Below are 23,571 nucleotides of genomic sequence, written 5' to 3'. Positions count from 1 at the left end.
CCAGTGGGACGTGTACGTGTGTCACGTGCTCCTTCTTCCTGCACCACGTCGTCTGCGCTCTGCGGTGGGAGCCAGAGTCATAGAGTAGACGGATTTACGACAACTTCGTTCACTTCAGGGCCCAGGCTCTTCTACAGTAGACTTATAGAAAGGGGACTACCGGAAGTTTACGGCATGCAGCATTGCGCTCGCGCGAGTACATGAACCACGTGACTAGGCTGTTTTCTGCCCCCCTCAATGTCGTAACTCTGTGTTACTTACCCATATACTCTCTAAGGTCATACCAGAGCCATAGAGCCATCTATGGGTGGGAATCGTGGGATGGAGAAGCAACGGCGTGACATCAGATAATTTCACCTTGTTTAAAAATAAATAAAAAAATAGCTGAATTATAGCCTACACATTACAGAAAGTGGGCACACAGGCAGTACGGAAATCTGGGCAACTTTTCACCCGGGAAGACTGCCATGTGCACTTAGAGAAGGGTTTCTCAAAGTGGGTGCAGCAGAAACTTATTACCAACAGTCATAATAAAGGAATGTGAATCCCTACTCTCCCTCAAAACCACCCAAGTGCCGCTGCAATAAAACTTGCCCCAGTAAAATCCCCTCCCCCTTTTATTTATTTTGATTTCTAACCGTTTATACAATGTTTTTGCATAGGCTATAGCCTATACTATATATTTGTGTAGCCCTACGTCAATGTTGGGTTGCCACCTGGCGGCAGAGAGAGAAACCATGTTTGAAATGTGCACTGTTGAAAACTAGAGATGCACTATATCGAAATTATGACCATTGCAGGGTGATTATCATTTATATTGAAGTCATTGCTGTTTTTTATTTATTATTATTTTTGTTTTGCTGGTGAAAGTTGTTCCCACTAACTTATTAGTTAGTGAACATCATATAGGCCTAATCATCATAATATATAGCTGGGTTAGTCTAAACCTAAGATGAAAATGATGTATGGAATATGCTGTATACATAGATAATACATAACACACACAAAAATTTAGCATGTGTGCATGCGTGTTTGCGAGAAAAGATGTGATTGCCACTGAATATAAAGAAGCATGTTTCTTAAAGATGGGGAAAAAAGTTTTTGGTTTTTTAATGTTCATTTTCCTAACCTTTTTCTAACACTAAAGGGCATTTTATATTATCTATATTATATTATCATTCAGAGCACTTGAGACTGACTTGAGATGAGATATACTTTATTGTCCCACGGGGGGATATTTGTCTTGGGCAAAGTGCACTAGTGTACTGTGTACATCAACGTTTTACAGGTCGATGGAGTGAAATTGTTCCAGAGCTCCCACCATGTCAAACTGTCAACATCATTCGTCATAGATGATCTGCCCAAAAGAGTGTTGGCAGACTCTGAGCATGCACCTATAGGTTACAAATCTCAATTGTTTGAATGAAAACACATATAATACACATGCACACAGCCTCATCTTTTCAAGTGTAGATGTAACTTAGTTTTTGCGCAAACCTGCTGTTTCTAGAGTCCTTTTGATAGACTTTGATCATTTTGAGATATTTCAGTAATTCAGTTGTTAAAGATTTGTTTTGAGGCTTTTTGTTTTAGTTTTGTACTGCATTACATTACTGCAGATATCAGATGTCAACCAAGAGCTGGAGTGAACCATTTTGTTTTTATACATAAAGTTGTGCGGTTACTAATGTGAGTGTCTTATACTGCCTTCTTTGCAATATCTGCAATGAGTCACTGAAGATAATTTCATCAACAGAGCAATGGTCTGTAAGGTCGTGTGTACATCATGTACACACGACCTTACAGACCATTAGGTTGCCAGATATAAACATGCATGTACAGTACATGCATGTTTATATCTGGCAACCCAATTTGGGGAGGACTGGACTGCCCATAAGTCAGACATCCCGTTAGTCAGACCTGCGTGGCTGGTTAAGACTCACTTGTGGCTACGACATGCGCGGCCAGTTAAGACACGTGTGGCTGTTCAAGACTCATGCTTGGCTGTTCAAGACTCATGTGTGGCTGGTCAAGAGTCAAGCGTGGCTGGTTAAGACTCATACGTGGCCAGTTAAGACGGCACAATTCATTGAAAAAAGAACGAGATCTGGATTCAGACACCTATGCAATCTCATTTTGTGAAGAATCGTGCAGCACTATAGTTGGCTGTCCAATAGATTTGAGTTACTCTTGTTTTTGTAATATTCTCGGGGAATATTTTTGAATCGTGATTTCAATTGCGGAGGAAAACCGAGATTCACATTTAAGCAAGAATGGTGCAGCACTTGTTAAGACTGAGGTTAGGGACAGTGTTAGTAATGGTCTGACAAACGGGAGGTCAGACCATTTGGGGCATGTCATAACAGAAATATAGGAAAAATAATCTCTCAACCACTCTCAACGCTTCAGGGTTTTAGCTATTTTATAAATTATTTTGCGGTTCCTTTTTTTCTATGAAAGAAAAATAAACAAGACGAACCTAATGCTCGTTTTACAGATTTTCATCTTGTTATTTGTGGCTTCTAGGATTCAGCCTGAAAAGTGACTCCTGACCTGGCAAACGCATTTACATTTATTTTCTCAAACCTTTAAATGTTTTCTAGTTTTTTATGGCATATTTGTGAATAACAAAAAGCAAACAAAGATATTTCTAGTAGGCCTAGAGTAGACTGTACATTTTATTGACTATAGTCACATTGTCTCCTGGACATATCAATTTGCAAAGAAAATAGAAAATATATTGTGGTTGTCCAAAACGTATAAAACCCGGGCATATTTTTTGCTACTTTTGTGTGACACTCTTGTATCACAAAGTAGTCCGGCATTTACCAAGCCCCCGATAAAGACTGCTACAGTGCTACTGTACAAATTAATCGATTTAAAGTGCCGCTATCGAGGCTTTAGTGTGTCTTGCATTTTATATAGGCTGATAATCTTGCCCAGCATTGCCAGGGCTATTGTGCTGCACATTCAAGTTTCGGTACCCAGCAATGGCAGGTTATTGCATAAGTGCACTGACATTTCCCCAGATAATCCCAATTTGTGTGGGCGTCAACCATTGCTTCAGTGTTTAACAATTCTGATTATCGCTGAAGAAAACCGTTGCACCATAGTGATGCTGTCAGTACGTCAGGAATGTCCATGTATGGACATACTGTATATCGGTAGACAACTTTATACATGAGACAATTGACTGACTTCTAACTAAATTGACATCAATCATGCTATACTTCATTAGTGTTAATTCATTGTTGTGTTGCCTAAATTCATTAGCCTTCAACGAAAACTGTAGAAAACATAACAGGAACAAGGATTTATTCTGAATGTATAGTTTACTTAGCAAGCCTCATTAGGCAACCATACAGAATCATGGCAATGCAAGTGGGTCTGCATGCTGCTGCTAGTCACAAAGCAACTGGGACTAAGTTCATTATATACATTCAAGTTTTTACAAAGATAGGAAACTGATCAATCATAAGAGTACCTCGACTCCTCTGACACAATATGTGTCAAACATTTCAGGATGTCATTGCACATGCAAGACTGAGCAGTTAGGTTTGCCATTATAATTTACAAAAATACTAAAATATGATTCTGGAGAACATTTACACAAATATTCTTGTGGCACCTACACTAGATGTCATTTCTTTCCAGCATATTAGAAATGAATGTTTCAGTAGTAAGAGGTGGGGATGCCAGTTATAATAGTGCCATAATTGACAGTTCTGGCTGGCAAAGGAGAATAAATACTAATCTATGCTCACTTTTGTATTTGTTTTTACGTTTCTCCCTTAATGTAAAGAATTGAGGAAGAACTGATCCTCTTTCCTTATTACATAGAAGAGGAACAGAGATATAATGAACATTATGGTACTAGAACCAAAAAGGCAACATTAGATAAATGTTCTGTCTTATTTTCATGCGACACTCCCCCACTCACTGCAGTCATGAGTGAATACAGGCATAGACAATAACCATTTTGGTTAAGTGTTACTGATAAATAAATGACATATGCCTCTCCTCTCTGGCATTGGGTTCCTGACTATCTACACACTGATGGGAAATTATAAATGCTAAAGAATAATGAAGTTAAAAATATATTTCAATACAAGGTGTTGTAATGTGTGCAAAACAATATCACACTCTAAAATAAACAGCTGAAACAGCTCTCTATTCCATTTGAGTTTTGAATATGCAGCTATTTTCTAGAATAGTTTAATTGACAATGCATAAGGCAGAGATTTTCCATGAACATATACTTTTTGGACTTCTTAAAAAATGAACCTGGACATCCAAAGAATAGCATTAGATAACGTAAATTCCCCCCTAAAGTCGAGCTGAAAGGATGATCACATCCTTGGTCATATTGTGCTTCTATTTAAAAAATATGGCAATAATGACATGGCTTCCCTGGGGATTTCTGAAGTCATATTGACTATGTCGTTCCTGCCAAATATATGGACGGATGACAGGACACTGCGCTGGATCTGAGACTATGAATGCACAACATGTGAATAATATTCATAAAAAATATTCACAATGTTATATTTGGGGATTTATGTCCATGGCCTAATTTGGCACAACTCACCCCATAGGTGCCACACCGTAAAATCCCATTGGATCTTTTTCATTGAGATCCAATCATGATTTCTTGCAGTAAAACAAAATATGACACACATCATGCTTATGTCAGCAAGTACCAAACAATTCCAATACCATAACATCGACCGGTCAATCAACCTCAGACACGGAATTAAGTTTCATTATGTTACAGGCACCAGAGGACAGTGCTGTATGCTGCAGTTGATCTGGAAATGCGTTTCTGGAAACGCCCAATCACTGTGACTGGCTGAGACATGCACAGATCTCTGTTCAAAGTTATGTCCCGCAAACCTATCCCGTTTGTTTCACTAGAAAATATGTCACGTAGTAGATACCCACTAAATTTCAATTCAGCTCAACTGTAAGGGTTTATTTTCTTTTTATAATAGCCCAAGCCATGACAAAACAAACAGAAAACACTTGACGGACTCAGTCATCTACCAGGCAAGTTTAAAATGACTGATGAACTCAAATCCATCAGCTACTTCATCTCTATCCAAAGATGAAAGTTATCTTGTCCAAGTGAAATCAGTTAGGACAGAGCACCACTGTGTCGTTTTCAGTGTGAGTCTGTGGCCTAAGGATGGACTGAGTTTATTTATAGCTGCCCTAAAGCTTAATTAATGGAATGCCAATATACAACACAACCTGCAGACAAAAGGATGACAACACAGCTCTGTGTGAGACCCCGCATGGACGGCAAAGTGACATAGGAAGACGTTTAGATGGATCAGGGCTAGTTTGGCTGAGGTGGATTTAACCAATCATGTTAATACTTTAAATATGACTGAATTGCAACACTTCCATGTTAGTACCACAGCTGCTTCAGGTCCAAAAGAGAAATTGAACTAGTCACAGATAGTGTGCGTGTGTGTGCGTGTCACATGGTTTTGAGCACTGTCTACTTGTTCAAAATGACCCAATCTTTGGAAGTATTCTATGGTAGACCCTCAGGTTTTGACACTCTTATTTGGGCAGCTAGAAGAGTGTATGTCAAGAAAAGTGTGTCCTGCAAGTGTGTATGCTTCAGTTTCATGTGGTCCCGTCTATTCCACTGCTGCTCGCCTGTCCGCTGTTGGAGAGAGGAGGGATAGTGTCCTGGTCGTTATCCCTGACAAAGATGACAGGGTCTCCGCTCACATTGATGAGACACTGAGCCTGGAAATTGAATGTACACACATACGTTAAGTGCCTCTTGATGCCTTTAAACAAAACTCAATGTTCAAAATTGTCCGAGCTCTGTCCCAAATCATGACAGTGGTGCTCAACCTTTTTCATGTCAAGGACCCCCAGAATTATCTGTATTTGGCTGTGGACCCCCATCAGAAAATATGTTGTTCCCCCCCCCCCCCCCCCCCAGAAGCAAAGATTTGAGTTAAAAACTTTCACTCTGAATGAATATATATTATTCAAAGATTTGCGCCACATTTGATTTTTCAAAAATAGCAGATCTACAAGCTCGTAGCACGGCACAGAGCTATTTTTTTTAAACATAATGCTTAACACACCAAAAGGGGTTCTCGTCCTGAATGGGATAAACAGGTTAATTATTGTAAGCTTCCACCAAATTGAAAGTAGAGTATGACTTTCAGTAAACATTTTATGAATGCTGCATGTCTGTGGCTGGGTACCTGGTTTTTGTTTGGGTTTTCCATGAACACACATTCCTTCATGCTGTAAGAGACTACGGCGTTGCCGCCCAGGGCTGCTACGTGCGCACGCACCATCGCAAACACCTCCGCTATGAATGTGTGGAGGAAACCACTCACACCCCCTTCCTGCAGAGCGAACACACACACACACACACACACACACACACACACACACACACACACACACACACAGTATGAGCACCTTGCATAAGCTGATCTTGGGTATGACTTTTGATTAGAACAAAACTGACAATAATCAACATGGCTTGATCATGTCCTATTTTCTCTCTATACTAGACCTGTACGTGTCCGTCGCAGTCGGCCACCGGCCTACTTGGGAACGATGTAACTTGGGAACCTAATGATATGTTGTCATAGCACCCATTTTAACTGTCAGCCGGTGTCCCACATGGAGATCTGTGTATGTGTGAAGACTTGGCAATCAATTCGGCCCACTGGCAGAGCCTGATTGGTTGAGAGGCTGGAAATTGCACAGGTGAAAGGAGTTGGCCTCATTAGGCCCACTGGCAGAGCCTGACCAGAGCCTTTTGTGGTGGTTCTGGAGAACCGTGGGTCCGACCGACTCGATACCTGGCACTGCACTCCCTGTGGGGATGCGGAACGCATGTGTCCAATGTGAAGTCGGTGGGTCAAACGGTTCTCGAGTTACGTGTATTACAACCGCACACACGTACGCACGCACACACATACGCACGTACGCAGAGACGTGCCGCATTATATAGTAGATATCTTCCTCAGAGTATAAATATATCAGACAATCAGAGTATAGAGGGAAGAGTATAGCCAGGAAGTCGTTTTTAGGTGTTCAACTTCCATGTGCATGGCCTCTATATTGGAATTTCAACACTACACAATGTGTTATTCTGTGGTCATAATGGCCTCTAGCTTCAACACTATACAATGTGTTATTCTGTGGTCATAATGGCCTCTAGCTTCAACACTACACAATGTGTTATTCTGTGGTCATAATGGCCTCTAGCTTCAACACTACACAATGTGTTATTCTGTGGTCATAATGGCCTCTAGCTTAAACACTACACAATGTGGACCTATCTAAACTCTATGAAGCAAATTATCAACCCATAATCACACAAATTAAAAAAGATATAGAGAGATGGTCTCTGTCACCCTTGGACTTAAGTTCTAGAATAGAAGCAGTCAAGATGAATGTTTTACCTAGGATATTGTATTTCTTTCAGTCTCTACCAGTGGATGTGCCTGCCAAACAGTTTTGTGAATGGGACAAAATGATATCTAGATTTATCTGGAACGGAAAAAAACCGAGAATCAGATTCCAAACTTTACAACTCCCTAAAGAAAGAGGGGGACTATCCCTTCCAAATTTGAGGGATTACTATTATGCGTCACAATTAAGACCTTTAATATGTTGGTGTGATGATAAATGCGAGGCTAAATGGAAAGCTTTGGAAATTAAATCAATCAACATCCCTATTCAGTCTTTAATTGGGAACAAAGACCAGGCTAAGTCATACTATGACATTTTAGACCCATTCACAATATTTACTCTAAATACTTGGTTCAAAGTCGTGAAACAGTTCAAAATGGAGAGGACAATTAGGGTGTTGAGGTGGCCCGCTTACGATCCAGATTTTAAGCCTGGTGTGTACGATCAAACTTTCAGGCGATGGGCTCGGTATGGTTTTTCCTCTTACAGTACTGCCATGAAAGGCAATGTGTTTTTGAACTTTGAACAATTGAAAAATATGTGTATGTGCATAGATAACAAGGACTTTTTTAGATACCTCCAAATACGAGAGTACTTCATGGGGGAGGTGAAAGCATCCGAGCCGGTGGCCTCAAACGATCTCATACAGGTTTTTATTCAGGCATATAAGCAGGAGTCCAAAAGAGTAGTGTCCAGTATATATAATGCCCTGGTTTCAGCTAGGTCTAACTCCACAGAGTACATTAAAACTAATTGGGAAAAAGAGTTGGAGATTACCATCACATCAGAAGAATGGGCAAACATGTGCAAAACACAAATTACATCCACCAACTCAAGAATGTGGAGAGAATTCTGTTGGAAGAACTTAATGAGATTTTTTATCACTCCCAAAATTAAATCAAGACAACTGAAAACAGAACAGCCTTGCTGGAGACAATGTGGCCACAAGGAAGCGGGCCACGCTCATATTTTCTGGTCTTGTCCTAAAATTCAGAAATACTGGCAGGATATTCACTCCACTTTGGAGACCATTCTGTGTTTTGAGATACCTCTTTTCTACTGTTGGGAAATATCCCTGAAGAGTTTCTAACACATGATAAATATTTAATCAAGATACTCTTAGCATCAAGTAAAAAAGCAATCACACGACGCTGGTACCAACAGGACCCACCAACGAAAGATCAATGGATGGACATTATTGAGGAACTGTATTCTATGGAAAAACTAACATTCATACTTAGACTACAAGAGGATAAATTCTATAAAAAATGGGAAAAGTGGAATCTCTTCTCTCACCCTAGCGATATTGCAATAGAATTTAATTTAATGTTTATTGTAATATGAAAAATGCAGCCTTTTTTCTTTTACTTTTTGTCTTTTTTCCTTTTCTTTCCCGTATTGTCTTGTTTTTTGAGTTTTTGTCTGTCTGTTCTTCCTTCAATAAAAATTAAAGTGAAAAAAAAAAAACACTACACAATGTGTTATTCTGTGGTCATTTTGTTCCTACCTCCCGCAGAGAGGTCGTCTCTCGGATGAAGAACATGTTGATGATTCCCAGGTATTTAATGATGCGTGTGCCCGGCAGGAAGGACAGAGGTGTCATCTTCACCACAGCGACAGAGCTTCCCCCAAACGAGCGGTTGGAGCGCAGGGAGCGTGAGCGGCCTTCGGGTAATGGACTGCAACGTTCCGATGACGAGGCTGCAGACAAATCGTTGTGGGGAGTGGGAGGGGGGGTGATGGCATTGGGGATGAGGAAAGAATACCAGGGGGAAAGAAGACAAGAGGGAATGGAGATATTGGAGAAGTTTCACAATTGTATCAAATCCAGCGGAAGCAGAAATGCATGTGTACAGTGTGTGGATTGCAAAGGGTCTTTTGCAAAAGCGTCAATGCACGTGTCTGTTCGCGTTTTTTGCCGTGTGCGAGCAGGGAAATACTTTGTTACTGTAGATGCAGCAGTGAGTTTGCGTGCAGCATGGTTGGCCACGTTGACGGCGTAATCACTTGGCATGCAGCAATGCATCGCATGCGATGAAGGCGGACAAAGAGACAGCCACATAGTGTCTGCAGACAGACGGACAGACCTGGGCACAGCTGTGCATAGGCTGACATGTACCTGGTGGTCTGCTGATGAAGAGGTGTATGTTTGGGCAAAGTGTTTACAGTACAGTGAGTTCCTGAGAGCTTTTTGAGGGAAAACGTGAAAGGACATAGACAGCTGTGTGAGCTGGGCTGGGCACATGTACAACAGCAAAGAGTGTGAAAGATGATCTGTCCTGCTGCACTTCGAGACACATTAGACACATTAGATTGGTGACTTCACTTACGGTTTGTCAAAGAGCATGCATTAGGAATAGTACAACAATCTGACAGCGTCCTCCTCCAAATGCTGTCAGGGTTACAGAATTTGGATGTTAAATGTTGGGGGGTTTGTATAGACCTCTAGGCACTAGAACAACACATTCAACAAACCAATCTACATGTAGCAGTAATAATCCTCTAATGCAGAGGTAAAGAGCAAGGCGTTCCATAAACACAGTCGCTATTTTGGTGCAAACAAGCTAACTTACAGTTGGAAAGGGATCAATAGAAAAACTAGGAGATCGGACATCGGCCTGATAAATCAAATTCCATCTACCGTGTCCGTCATCACAGTTTGATTTAACCAGGGATATGGAGATTTCAGAGCCAAGCTGCCCATTGGAGATCCCTCTGAGGGGCGGGGCTTCAACTTTCACACTCTAGCCAATAAGCCAGTGCTTTTTATTAAGGATGCTCCGCCCCCCAGCGGCATGCAGGGGAGGGGTGTGTGTGTGTGTGTGTGTGTGTGTGCACGAGCGTGTTGTTGCCATGTCAGTGAGGAAGTTCACCGATGTGCGCTAGTGTCCTCCTACTTGTCTTAACTGATCCCCGTCTTATGGTGTGAGCTTTCAGCCTAAGTAGCTCTAGCCAGGTGCTGCATCTGTCTGCAAAGGAACCGTAATCAACGGAAGGAGCTGGAGAGAACACACACACACACACACCACAAAACACAGGCATACACACACCAATCCACCACGCACACCACACACACACGGACAAACAAGACGTGTGGAAAAAACACATACGCACACAAAAAAAAGACGACGAACGACAACAAACAAACAAACAAACAAACAAAAGAAGAACAGAAAGAAAGAAAAACATAAGAGGATGAGGTAAGGGAGTGATAAAACTCACTGTCACTCCGAGATGAAAAGGATGAGAAATCAAAACAACAGGGCAGTGTTGTAGTCATGGTGGCAGGGAGATGGTGGGACGAGGGGAGGGGGGAGACGAGGGCGACAAGGTGCTTACCTCTGGATGAAATGTTGGCACTCTCCGGAATACCTGCGCGCACACACACACACACACACACACACACACACACAAGAGTACAACTCATATTAACACAATTCGATTTGCTCACATGGACCTATACTGTCTGTAGGATTATCAATATCCTATATTCTATGAACCCAAACTATCTACACCAAAAACTATCTAGAGCTGGGATATATCAGCACTAGCATTTTTGGGATACTTAGGATACCAGACTACGATATTGTAACAATGTGGTTTTCTTAATGATAATAAATGAATAATCAGAAATGTACTTCTGTGTTATATGGTGTTTTTTTACTGCTGTCCCCAACAAAAGAAAATAAATGAACTTGTTGAGAGACAATTGTTCCCCTGTGACATGCCACACTATGTCCTACACACAATAAAACATTGAGTGTTAATTTGTCTCTCACATGGCATTTCAGAGTCAGATAATTCACTATGCATTCACTAGTACTACAGCTATATAATACACAGAGTGCTACAAGATAATGGCCATCTCTTTACCTGTTCGCTGTACCATTAGGAGGTGATTATGGCAGATTTTTGCAGCGGGTGTGAGTAAAGAGACTGTACCTGAGGTGTTAGTAACACTTCCTGTTCATAAAGGACGGGACATAGGGCAGAAGTGATGGGAGGAGGGAGTGGAGGGGGGGGGGATCAGAGAAGATTTGAAACTAAGGGTACCTGAGATTTTGGCTGACTGTTGGTTGTTGGCAGACGTTGAATCGGCACAAAGCTCCATGGAAAACTGCAGCTGTTCCTCCGTTTCACCACCTCCTGAAACATACACAGGCTGGTTACAATGGGTACATCCAGATATTCCTTCCTGGTTTTTAGACACCTGGTGGATGGAAATGAAGCTCCACCGTGGGTGGAGCGTTTCCGTTTTTTTTGGCCGGCGTGCAGCGTGAGTGGAGTTTCATTTCCATCCACCAGCTGTAACATCCAGGCCGCTTCCCTACTTCCTTTGCAGGTGTTACCGAGGATACCAATTAAGGTTCTGTTCCATTTAATGTGCAGTGGTTCTCAAACTTTTTTATTTCAAGGACACCCATAACTCGGAGTGTACAAATGGAACCAAATGGACCCTTATGCGTCCATTTGGTTCCATTTGTACACTCTCAGTGTACTTATTTGGAACCAACTCAAGGACACTTTGAGACGTGAGCCAACACGCACAATAGCAGCACCCTGACTCTGTTTGACCAGAATGGAACAGAGCCTTAGTAACAGAGGTAACACCTGTGTGTGAAGTATGTATGGAAGGGGCCCAATTTCTTTCCAAAATGGCGTGTGTGCATAGAGCCCATTTCACGGCGGCCATGGCCCTCCATGCCGCTCTCTTTGACCGCGAGCCCCTCAAAAACTGACATGCCTTACGATGGCCACAGTGGCCTTGAGGCCCTGTACTGCAACAGCTGATTTCACAGTTTTCTCCTCACCTATGTCAATAGGTTTTTTTAGGCACCCGTTGTCTGTGGTTGAGATTCTGATTCTAAAATATTATTGGACAACATCAAATGAAACGTTGCTGCCTACATTTATATCTAGGGATGGAGCTCGATAACCTATCCCCGAAAAACCAGATAACAAGCTTATCGAGTACCCGTTATCAATAAGTTTGGGATTATCAAGCCCATTGAGCATAGCAACCCATGACGCCATGTTTAAACAATCAAGACAAGAGGCGATCAAGAAATAAATCTAATCACTCATGCTGGCACAAACATGTCGGTCTAAAAGTGTATTGATACTTGCCAACCAACGCTGCCCAGGGAAACTAAATGTCACTTTAAAAGTACATAAATTATTATTTTATTGGTAATAAATAAATAATAAAAGATACTGGTTCTGTTCAAAATGTATTGTCTCCCGTCTTTCCTCAAAATAATAGAAAATACTGGATAGTGGGCTTGATAACAACCCGACTCGATGAGCCTGATCGAAGGTGCTCGTTATCAATAAAAATCACACCCGTGTGAAGTGAGTGGTGCAACTCCGTGTGGGGGTCCCTGGGGTGAGCTCCATCCCTACTTATAACCAGTACTAGGTTTGATTTCGAGGCTGATATGAATCGCGCACAGCTTCAAATGGTGTAAGCCAAGTGATACTTTTGACTTTGTTATCTCAGGATACTGTGTATAGTATACTGGATACTCTGTCCGTCTGGGACAGACGGCCAGACAGAGCGAGCGAGCGAGCGGTTCTGTTTGTTTAACGTTACCAGCTTAGTTAAATTAAACAATTGTAACAGACAGGAATTTAGACTGTAGCCTACCTGTATGTGGGTGTTATAAGTCCATGCGAGTGACACAGGTATGTTTGAGGGGGAGTGAGCTACTGTACATAGCTCTGCTTTGCCAAATAGTAATGTGATTTGTATGCCGGGGAAAAAAAAGGTGCAGCAAGGGTCAACACATCTTATTGACATCTTTGCGGTAATCATGGAGCTTTACACTGAAACATAACTGTCGTTTACCCGACGACACGGCACGTGCGTGAGAGAGTACAGAGACAATTATGAAAGATTAATAAAAATATGTTGAATAACAGTTGATGATAACATTAATGTGTATTAATCAAATGGATAAATGAAGTTAATCGTATTATTAATTAAGAAACACTATATTTTTAATTGTGTAAAACCAACTAAATTATTGCATGTCCAATAAAATGAATAACCTTGAATGAAAATACAATAACGTCTCTAAACTGTGAATGTTGACAGTGAAGTCCAACTTGGCTGAATGTGACAAAATATGAGACCAATATGACTTTGTACAAATATTGGTAGTTTTCCAATACATTATTTTGTGAAATAAAGATTTCACCGATTATACTGCATTATATTAAGACATCCAGGGCTATATCTTAAACCTGGTGCCTGTAAATGAGGAGGACCTGGTCTAAAGTACAGTGCTGTCTGGCGCGGTATTTCTAGAGTGCATTTTGAATTTTGTTATTTTAGGGTCAAAATCACTTAGCCTTTGGTGATGTTCATTTTGTGAGAGCACAAAGGCCAAATAACATGGCAGGAAGGCCATAAAAATAAAATTATGATTTGAAAGTCCATGGAAATAATGGATTTAACTTTAAACAAACTAACCTCTGTTTAGTATCCTGTCTACATTAACAAGCTTCTCCGGAAAGTGCTCTTTATCATAACTCATTGCTACAGCAGTCACTGCAACCTGGGGGAGAAGGAGAGAGACAAAGAGTGAGATTCATGACAAAAAAGGAGTGCCATTGTTTCCAATGCAGTTATTCATGTGTACAACCTGTATGAGTTCATCTTCTGGCACTGCTACGGCAAAGTTGAGATGACAGAGACAGCAAGGGACCATGGAGCGCAGCTTGAAGTACAAACTCTGGAACAGACAAAATACATGGCACTGCAGTCAAAAACTATTCAGTTATGTCCAGTATTTCTAACCCAGCGGTAATGATTCATATAGCTCTGACTCTGAGTGTGTCATTTTCAATAGTTCAAGTTGTTGTGCAGTTGTAAACTTGTAATACACAATTGCAATGTCTAAAAATACTGTGATATGCCTTTTTCCATCCCCAATATTGTACTCTTTGTTGTACCATGTCCTCTACCACCACCACCCCCACCGACCATATACAACATTAATACTGTTTGTTGTACCATGTCCTCTACCACCACCACCCCCACCGACCATATACAACATTAATACTGTTTGTTGTACCATGTCCTCTACCACCACCACCCCCACCGACCATATACAACATTAATACTGTCTGTTGTACCATGTCCTCTACCACCACCACCACCACTGACCATATACAACATTAATACTGTCTGTTGTACCATGTCCTCTACCACCCCCACCACCACCCCCACCACCACCGACCATATACAACATTAATACTGTTTGTTGTACCATGTCCTCTACCACCACCACCCCCACCGACCATATACAACATTAATACTGGTTGTTGTACTATGTCCTCTACCACCACCACCACCGACCATATACAACATTAATACTGTATGTTGTACCATGTCCTCTACCACCACCACCACCACCGACCATATACAACATTAATACTGGTTGTTGTACCATGTCCTCTACCACCACCACCACCGACCATATACAACATTAATACTGTATGTTGTACCATGTCCTCTACCACCACCACCACCACCGACCATATACAACATTAATACTGTTTGTTGTACCATGTCCTCTACCACCACCACCACCACAGACCATATATAACATTAATACCGTTTGTTGTACCATGTCCTCTACCACCACCACCGACCATATACAACATTAATACTGGTTGACCATCCTGGAAGTGGCTCACCTTTAGCAGGTTCTCACACAGGTCAGTAAAGATCTTGTTCAGGACTTGATTGGTAAGACTGGCATTGGTCAGTCTAAACACCCGCACTGATGTAAACATCTGAAATACAGTGACAGTACGCACACCAACGTTACCAGAGAACATTAATGAAGATGAAGGGTAGCATTGCTGGAGAGAGGGGGAAAAAACAGTACTGGTTGGATTGGAATAATGGGACGATGAATGGACGTGTATTCATATTCTGTGCAAGAGTGACCTGTAATCCTGTGGTCCAGTTATAAATCCCAGGCATGATTTCAGTGTTACAGCTGTAGAAGCCTGCAGAGAAGAGGAGGAATAATGACATTAATTAGCCAGCTGCTCTGATTCAGGAGAGACAGTTGATTGTTTTGAGTGCAGTGCATATGTTTGTGTCCTGATGGAAAGGTAGATACCAGCGGGTGCGGGAGCATCCATCAGTAGAGAGTGGATGTCCTCCACAGCGTCTGTGTCGTCAATCTATACATAAGAAAAGCAAAGCGATTGGTTTGTATGTGGCAGTATTGTTGTACTGTCTGCCACAGACAATTTTGATTTAGACTTGTCATTTGAACTTCAACAAAAGATAACACTAAAACAAAAACGAAATAATCTTTCACAGAAACAGCACACACACACATACAGTATACTGTACCTCCAGCACGAAGGCGTCCTTCTTGCCGTGGGAGAGGTCCAGTTCTGATAGCTCATCAGAGCTCTCTGAGGTTGAGCGGAACAGTCTGGTGCGCTGTCTGGGCTCGGGGATGGGAGAGCCCACCGCCTCTTCCGTCGGCTCCTGCAGGAAGCGAGCGACACAAGCAGCTGAGGACTGGATAAATGCAGGAAGCCCACAACACTACCATCTTCACGCACACTAGAGATGAGGACTGGATAAATGCAGGAAGCCCACAACACTAACATCTTCACGCACACTAGAGATGAGGACTGGCTAAATGCAGGAAGCCCACACCACTACCCTCTTCAGATGAGGACTGGCTAAATGCAGGAAGCCCACAACACTACCCTCTTCAGATGAGGACTGGATAAATGCAGGAAGCCCACAACACTACCCTCTTCAGATGTGACTGGATAAATGCAGGAAGCCCACAACACTACCCTCTTCACGCACACTATAGATGCGTGGATGGACGTTCATTTGACATTATCCATCCGTTATCCAACCACAGCGGCATTAATTATATCGTCCTATTTATATTATTCACACCAACCACACCGCTCACCGCTGGGATGCACATGGGATTCTATATGGTATTCTATATATGGTACGTATTTGTACAAATAAGGTCACTCACTCAACACAGCCAAGGTTACCGATGTTACGTAGCGAATGTATACAGTCTATCCATGGTAACAACAAGCCCTCCACTCGGACTTCATTCACTTTCTCACATCAAACTTTCCATAAGGAATATCCTGTCATCGACTCGTCGGCAGGGTTTAGAACTTTAACTAAATCACTCCCAAGCCAAACTTTTATTCCTCCCTTTTTTATTTTATTTTAAGTTTCTAACTCACTACAGCCGCCTTCATAGGCCTATAGATAGATGTCATTAATTTATTTCCCGCATTATTTCACATGTGGTTTATCCAATAGTAATTCATAATTATATTTGATTTTACCCACATCAACCCAAACTGTGGCTACCCATGGAAACCGCGGATAAAACCGCAATCCACGCATCTCTAACGCGCACATCTGCATCCTCTGTCTGGCCGGACTGAACAGCCATTAAAAACATCACTTTCTCAGGTGCCCTAAAAGTTCCCCAAAAAACGGTGAGACCATTGTTGGCCACAAACCAATTGTTAATTTGAAGAAGGATCTGGAATGGATAAACAGCAGAGAGAACACACACACCATGAAAATGTACACATGTGAGGGTGAGATGGTTGTATCACAGGGATTAGAACACAGACAGAAGGCTATCAATTAGGATTGTGTGGTGGTGGGTTTGCTGTCGACAGGTGAATCTGTGGTGGGTTGCACTCATTGTCCCATTTTCCCTTGTTCGCCCCACATTGAGCTGTGTTATGAACAGTGTAGTCTCACGTAGCCAGACAACTATTCCACAATCTCCCAATGCTATAGAGTCTGGAACTACAGCTCCCAAGAGCTGAGTAATGGAAGCCGTCTCTGCTGCTCAGACCGGAAAGATATTCGACCAATCACGATGCGGTGCTCACTGAACTGTAGTGCTATAGGTCATAGCAGTGGGCATGGTTTTCTGGACTCACTGAAAAATTGGCCATTCATTCATCAATACAAAAATATTACCGGTAATAACAATTATTTTAAGTCTAGAATCCAGTCATCCAGGATCCTGATGAATCATGACCATAAAACCTGATTCTGTGAAAAGAAATGTTTTAATAATGAATTACCCCATTTAATAAATACCCTTTGTTTAGTGGTTTTCATTTTTCTTTCTTCACAGAATCAAAGGTGTTGACTCACCAGGATCCTGGATGGATTACCGCAGAATTCTAGGCTTAAAATAATTGATATAAATATTTTTGTAAATCTCTATGGGAAATATTAATGGTCAATTTCTCAGTGAGTCCAGAAAACCATGCCCACTGCTATGCGAGACGGGAGCATAGAGTCATACGAGTGGGAGATTTGTTATTTGTACGCGGATAGTTTAACACAGAAAAGTATCATGAAATGAACAAAACTAGTGAAAGAAGGAATAACGGCAAAAATTAACTAGCCATCTTAGCTTCAACAATCAACAGTAACAGGCTGTTTTGCTTCAAGTACTGTAGGACTTGTTTTTGCCGCTGCACCAAGTGACGGGATGCGTCGCATCCGCTTTATCGCTTACTCATGAGCTTCTGTTCTCCAGACTGTATAACGGAAGTATTTGAAAATTGCGAGAGGCAACAGTCTGGCCACGCGAGACTATGAACAGTGTAGTCAGTGTAGAAATGTGATTAATAAGAGCGGACGAAGGAGTCATGCGTGGCTGTGCCTCACAGCCGAACCCAGTCATGCTCAGTACCATGTTTATGCCGCGGAACACATCAGGGTCCAAGGCAAATATTTTCTTTAATGGAAGGAGGGAGAAGAGGGAGAGATTCATCACGACGTGTATACAGCACATCGTGTGTATAAAAGAACAACAGATTATTGATGGCTCAATGGGCTTTATGCACACAGAATAACTATTGATACTTTAAGGCCGCTTCCCTACTTCCTTCACAGGTGTTACTAATGATACTGGCCTCTGTTCCATTTAGTGTACTGTGATTATCAAACGTTTAAATTTCAATTAACCCTATAACTCTAGTACAAATGGACCCAATCACCATAAGGGTCCATTCCTCTGTTTGACCAGAATGGAAAAGAGCCTTCATTAGTATCATCAGTAAGACCTGTGAAGGAAGTAGGGTAGGGGCCGAAGTTCTTTCCAAAATAGTGTGTATGCATAGAGCCCATTGTTAAAAATCATATCATCCTTCGCGCCACACATGTGTGGTGTCTGAATGGCAGCCAGACACTCACCGGTGGGTTGATGTGGTACAGCTCTTTGTTCTTGGCGATGGTGTCATTGATACGTTTCTGGATGGTGGAGATGTGCTGCTCATTGGCCAAGTCACCGGGGGTTTTGCCCGCAATCTGGATCCCTCCTGGTGCAGGCAGGGCTGTCAGATACACACCTGTAGCAGACTGAACACACACACAACGTATGAAATTTATCCATTACTGACTTCCCGATTGCAGTGAGCTGTTGAAATGTCCTTAAGCAGGATATTAGACTGGGCGGCAGTGGCTCAGGGGTAGAGTGGCTGGGAGAACAGCAGGCTGGGAAAACCGTGAGGTTCCCAGTTCAAACCTAGGCTCTCCCAGAGTCGAAGTGTCCTTGAGCAACTGAACCCCTAATTGCTGCCTTGCACCAACCAGCTTGCATGGTTTCCTGTGTATTTGAATGGGTGAATGTAATGCACAATCTATGTAAAGCGCTTTGGATAAAAGCGCTACAGTATATAAATGCACCATTTAACCTTCACCCACTCTTTCTAAAAAAAAACGTTAGCAAAATGCCAACAACTTTAAAGGTGAATCTACCATCACCATGATAGCACAATACAACAACACATTAACTCACAGCAAGGCCCAGAAGCATGTTCTCTCCGATGCTGATCTGGATGCGAAGTCCAAACAGAGCGTTCATGCACCGCAACTTCAGCTTGTTCATCAGCTGCGTGTGCAGCTCATACTCCATGAAGGGCAACAGGTTGGAGATGGCAGTGGCATTAACCTCTCCCTGGGCTTTCTTCTTTAAACGGCACAGTCTGGGAGACAACACGCACACAGATTTCAGGGCAGTGCCAAGAGGAAGATACGGACGCAATTCTATTCAATACTAAGCAGCTTACAATTGTAGAATGTGCTCATTTAGAGGAAATGTTCTAGAGAATAAGTAATCATACGTGATATAATTGAAATTGTATATTTTGAGTGTTTAGTTATCACTCACAAAACTGAAATAAATGTAACCAAGTCTTTACACGTGTAGAAACTGTACATGTGTCTGTCTTGTTTGAATATCTCACCTGGCCTGGATGAGGCAGCCTTTCCCTGTGACAGCTGCTTCTTGTGGCAAGTCAATGGTTGTGAACAGCACATCAGGAACCTTTCACAGAGCAATTCACACATTAGTCACCGGTTTGTGTTTGGTGTGTACGTGCATATACTGTATGTGTGCGTGTGTGTGTGTGTGTGTGTGTGTGTGTGTGTGTGTGTGCTAGACCTTCTGTCGCCGGCAGTGGTAGCAGTAGGTGAGCTGGGCGGGGAACGGCATGTTGAGCTCGTCGTATGGAATGTGACAAAACCCACAGGAGGGAGGAGCCGGGTCCTCAAACCTGGAAAGAACACAGACTTGTATGGGCCCTTGCTGTCCATTATCAGCCACACATACTACGGGATTGTGTTCAAAATGCATTCATCCACACACACCTCTGATCGCCGCTCCCAATATCCAGACACCCTTCACGCATGTACCGAGGATTCAAGATGGCCGCTGTGCCCGCTGCCGACAGGATGCACACCTCCTCGCTGTGTAGAGGATGAGAAGAGGAAGAGAAGCAGAGAGAAAATGGTGAGAGGAGGAGAGAAGGTCAGGAGAGGTCTACTCTACTCTATGGCATTTAAGTCAAGTTTATTGAAATGGGTTTAAGTCCTTTTCAGTGTAAAAACCAGGGGCTAGGGTTAGGGTTAGGGTAACCCTAACCCAGTATCCAACTCAATCAACGACCACAGGAGAATTGTGAGTAGGGATGTCAGTAACAGATGTTTCCCAGCCGGTTAGCCGACAGGATTAACTGGGTCATTAACGGATAGTGGTTGATTTTTTTCTTTTTTTTAATAGGCTACCCCAAATGTAATATGCATGTTATTTATGCTCCTTTTTTAAAAGACAAACAAAAAAGCAACATTTAACAATATGAATAAATTGTTGTAGGCTTAATCATCAATAAACAACGCATCGCATCTGCATGATGCATGCATCTGCGCGTCTACAGTACAGAGGTCTGCCGGTTCTAGTCCAAAAATATGAGCAACCTATACCTATAAAGCCACTGGACGTATGGGCTAAGCCTTTTTTATTATTATTAAGGAAGATCAGCATGCATGTCACCGTGTTCTGTTTGTTGACTTTTCGCTGACGAGAAAACCCTCAAACATCGATAGCACATGGCTAACTTGATAGCCGTAAGCCGTGCCAGTGTGGGGAGATGGGTTGGAGGAGGAGGAAGCGGCAGCGGCTGTAAACGTTCTCCCTCCAGGCCAAATGGCCAATAATGGAATTAATAATGCCAGTAGGTCTCTGCATTTATACGGTCGACATGTGTTCATCTCGTCTCGCTGTCACTCGCTTACATTTCGACTACCGCAAAGCTACCCTTGTAGCCAACTAGCCAGAAGTACAACAGAGAACTTTGGGACATTGAGGGGGCAGAAAACCAAGCCCGAGCGCTGTTCATGCAGCCTGGAGTGTGACAAGCTGGGCGGCGCAAATAAGAACAATTTTAGGCATGTGTGCAACATGACAACTGCTTTAAAGTATTGTACAGTGACAAGTACAGTCTCTGTAATGTTTATGTTGTACTATTACTAAAAAAAAGATTTAAGATCAGAACACGTATTTATTATTATGCAATTATTATGCAATCACCTGGATGGGTCAGTCATGCAACTGTCCCAACGGTATGTGTTCAACAACCAACAGCCATGCAAAATAACACCGACAGCCGTGAGGTGACGAAAGCTTGCCATTAGGGATGTCCCGATGACGTTTTTTTGCTCCCGATCCGATTCCGATCATTTGATTTTGAGTATCTGCCGATACCGATTTGTCCCGATCCGTTATTTATATTTTTATAGGACACATATGCCGTACCACAATAGTACAACATCCAAAGTCCCAGACAATATCCAGTGTAATATCATAATATGAATATAATATTGATAATAGTGATAGCAGGGTTGGGGTTTAGCGAAGGGCGGAAGGGCTAATTGGCCTGTGTTCTGGGTAGGGAAGCCAGGCATGCCGTCTACTCTTATAGGCTGGGGCGGCATCTGTCTGCACTAGGGATTGGTGGGTGGGAGGTTATACGTCCCCCGCAGGGGGCTTCTCACTGGCAGGTGTGTGAGTAGGCTACAACAGCAGTGACACTGACAACACAGCTGTGTTTTGGTTGGAATCAATTGGCATAATGACAAAGATTGGGGAGAAAGGGGGTAAAAAAGCATGCACAAAATAAAGCAAAAAATACAAATACAGTGTAAAACTAAATACATGTCAGCCAAATCCATCCAAAGTCCCTCTTAAAATATATATCGGTCATTCTACGAAAACGTGCCATTTTTAATTTTCAGTGTTTAACCCAACAGCATCTTATTTTGTAAGAAAAAGTTATCAAAACAAAATATTTTATATTACAAAAAAGGTGTGGATAACTGGTCACTTTTAATTAACAATTGATTTTAAATTATGATTTTTATGATTTTGTCTTTTGAGTGGTGAAACCACTCCATTACGGAGCTATGTTTGTCCCTGGGTCCCTGTCTGGGTCTGTCTGTCCGGGCACGAACATCCCCCACACAGTAACTCTGTCATTTCCCGTTTCAGACGCGGGGCGGCGACAAAATGGCAGTTTCGTAGAATGACCCATATGCCATAATTTTGTGTGTGTCTACATACCAGATGCTGGTGTTCTCACTGTATCCCACCACAGCATGGCACCCCAGAGCTTTGGCATGAGATTTGATCTCCTGGCGAATTTCCTCCCACCATGCATCCCGAGTCTCTGGCTCATCTGAAACACACACGACACTGTGTCAAACGTGTTCTCACCTCAACTCTCTGATTGACTTCCACATCTGACTGAAAATAAGCTGATTAAAAACTAACTGTCATGATAAACCGACAGCATTATACACTATTCCCCAATCTAAGTAGTGCTCAGACTGACAGTGACTATGTGAAAACTCTCCTACACAACAGAGTGTTGTACTAATCTAGCTACCTTGACTTACCAGCAAATACACAAAACGTTTGCAAGTGATTAAATGGGGCATCATAGCAAGCCAAAACCACTTAACCAATTATCAGCTTGTAAATAAAACATGATAATGGGGAAAGAGTTGACTTAAAACAATGGTAATGATGAAGGCAAAGTCAGTGGTTAGGTTAGTGTGCATTTGATTTTATTGGCATTCCGCATGTGCATGTTAATCACCAGCCCAACTGGATTCTCCTTCATTATTGAAAGTCTCCTCTCCTTGTCTCCTTTCGTCATTGTGGCCCCCTAACAGGCATGTAACAATCAGGGTGTAAAATGCATGTCAGCCAACAGACAAAGGGTAACAAATACAACGTTGGCATGGAAGGAAGAATATTAGGCTACTCTAATGACAAAGGTCAACATTTGGAAGTCCTATTCTGAAAATCTGGTAGCTTGTTAAAATAGTGAGACAAATTAGGTATGTTTTCAGCCCGGTTGATGAGGTGAAGAGACAAGGAAGAGGATGTTTCATAGTTTGTTGGCATTCAGCCTTCATCATAGTCATGGACATACTCGTGAAGGCTAAAACATGGGCGTATCTCAATATTCAAACGAGGCTCTGTTCCAAAACGCCATTCGTCTGATTTCACACTGGTTGTAAGGATTTTACTCAACCAGGATCTTGCAAAGGTTTGTATATTCACTTGCTCATGTCGTGCTGCATCAGTGCGTAGAAAAGATTGTGAGGAAGCCAATAAGCCACATTAGAGTATTGAGCTGTGCCCCATGTTTCTCCAAGTAGGCTACATGCTGGCAGAGCCACAGAGTAGACAGACAAAGATAGTGAGAGAGAAA

At 42.2% G+C, this 23,571-nt stretch overlaps 1 protein-coding gene across 4 annotated transcripts in view; it reads right to left on the bottom strand.

Annotated features, from left to right (window-relative positions):
* Positions 1-2,970: 2,970 nt before the first annotated feature.
* The window catches only part of c2cd5 (C2 calcium dependent domain containing 5), a 38,644-nt gene continuing 18,043 nt past the window's right edge, over positions 2,971-23,571 (bottom strand). Inside the window, exons 12-30 of one of the 4 annotated variants that reach the window (XM_080760904.1) lie at positions 22,413-22,527; positions 20,165-20,263; positions 19,959-20,070; positions 19,762-19,841; positions 19,314-19,500; positions 18,710-18,874; positions 18,207-18,251; positions 15,839-15,979; positions 15,600-15,663; positions 15,422-15,483; positions 15,166-15,264; positions 14,109-14,198; positions 13,937-14,021; positions 11,515-11,607; positions 10,801-10,833; positions 10,359-10,460; positions 8,969-9,162; positions 6,234-6,380; positions 2,971-5,760 (exon numbers count right to left, since the gene is read on the bottom strand). In XM_080760904.1, coding sequence (XP_080617030.1) covers positions 5,635-5,760; positions 6,234-6,380; positions 8,969-9,162; positions 10,359-10,460; positions 10,801-10,833; positions 11,515-11,607; positions 13,937-14,021; positions 14,109-14,198; positions 15,166-15,264; positions 15,422-15,483; positions 15,600-15,663; positions 15,839-15,979; positions 18,207-18,251; positions 18,710-18,874; positions 19,314-19,500; positions 19,762-19,841; positions 19,959-20,070; positions 20,165-20,263; positions 22,413-22,527 — 2,039 coding nt within the window. In that variant the 3' untranslated portion in view covers positions 2,971-5,634. The remainder of the gene's footprint in view (positions 5,761-6,233; positions 6,381-8,968; positions 9,163-10,358; positions 10,461-10,800; positions 10,834-11,514; positions 11,608-13,936; positions 14,022-14,108; positions 14,199-15,165; positions 15,265-15,421; positions 15,484-15,599; positions 15,664-15,838; positions 15,980-18,206; positions 18,252-18,709; positions 18,875-19,313; positions 19,501-19,761; positions 19,842-19,958; positions 20,071-20,164; positions 20,264-22,412; positions 22,528-23,571) is intronic. The other 3 variants (XM_080760906.1, XM_080760905.1, XM_080760907.1) reach the window with 3 other exon arrangements.

Source organism: Protomyctophum bolini (genome assembly GCF_963924005.1).
Source record: "Protomyctophum bolini genome assembly, chromosome: 4".
NCBI classification, from domain to species: domain Eukaryota; kingdom Metazoa; phylum Chordata; class Actinopteri; order Myctophiformes; family Myctophidae; genus Protomyctophum; species Protomyctophum bolini.
The sequence above is the reverse complement of the archived record's forward strand: the minus strand, read 5'-3'. Positions and strand labels throughout refer to the sequence as shown.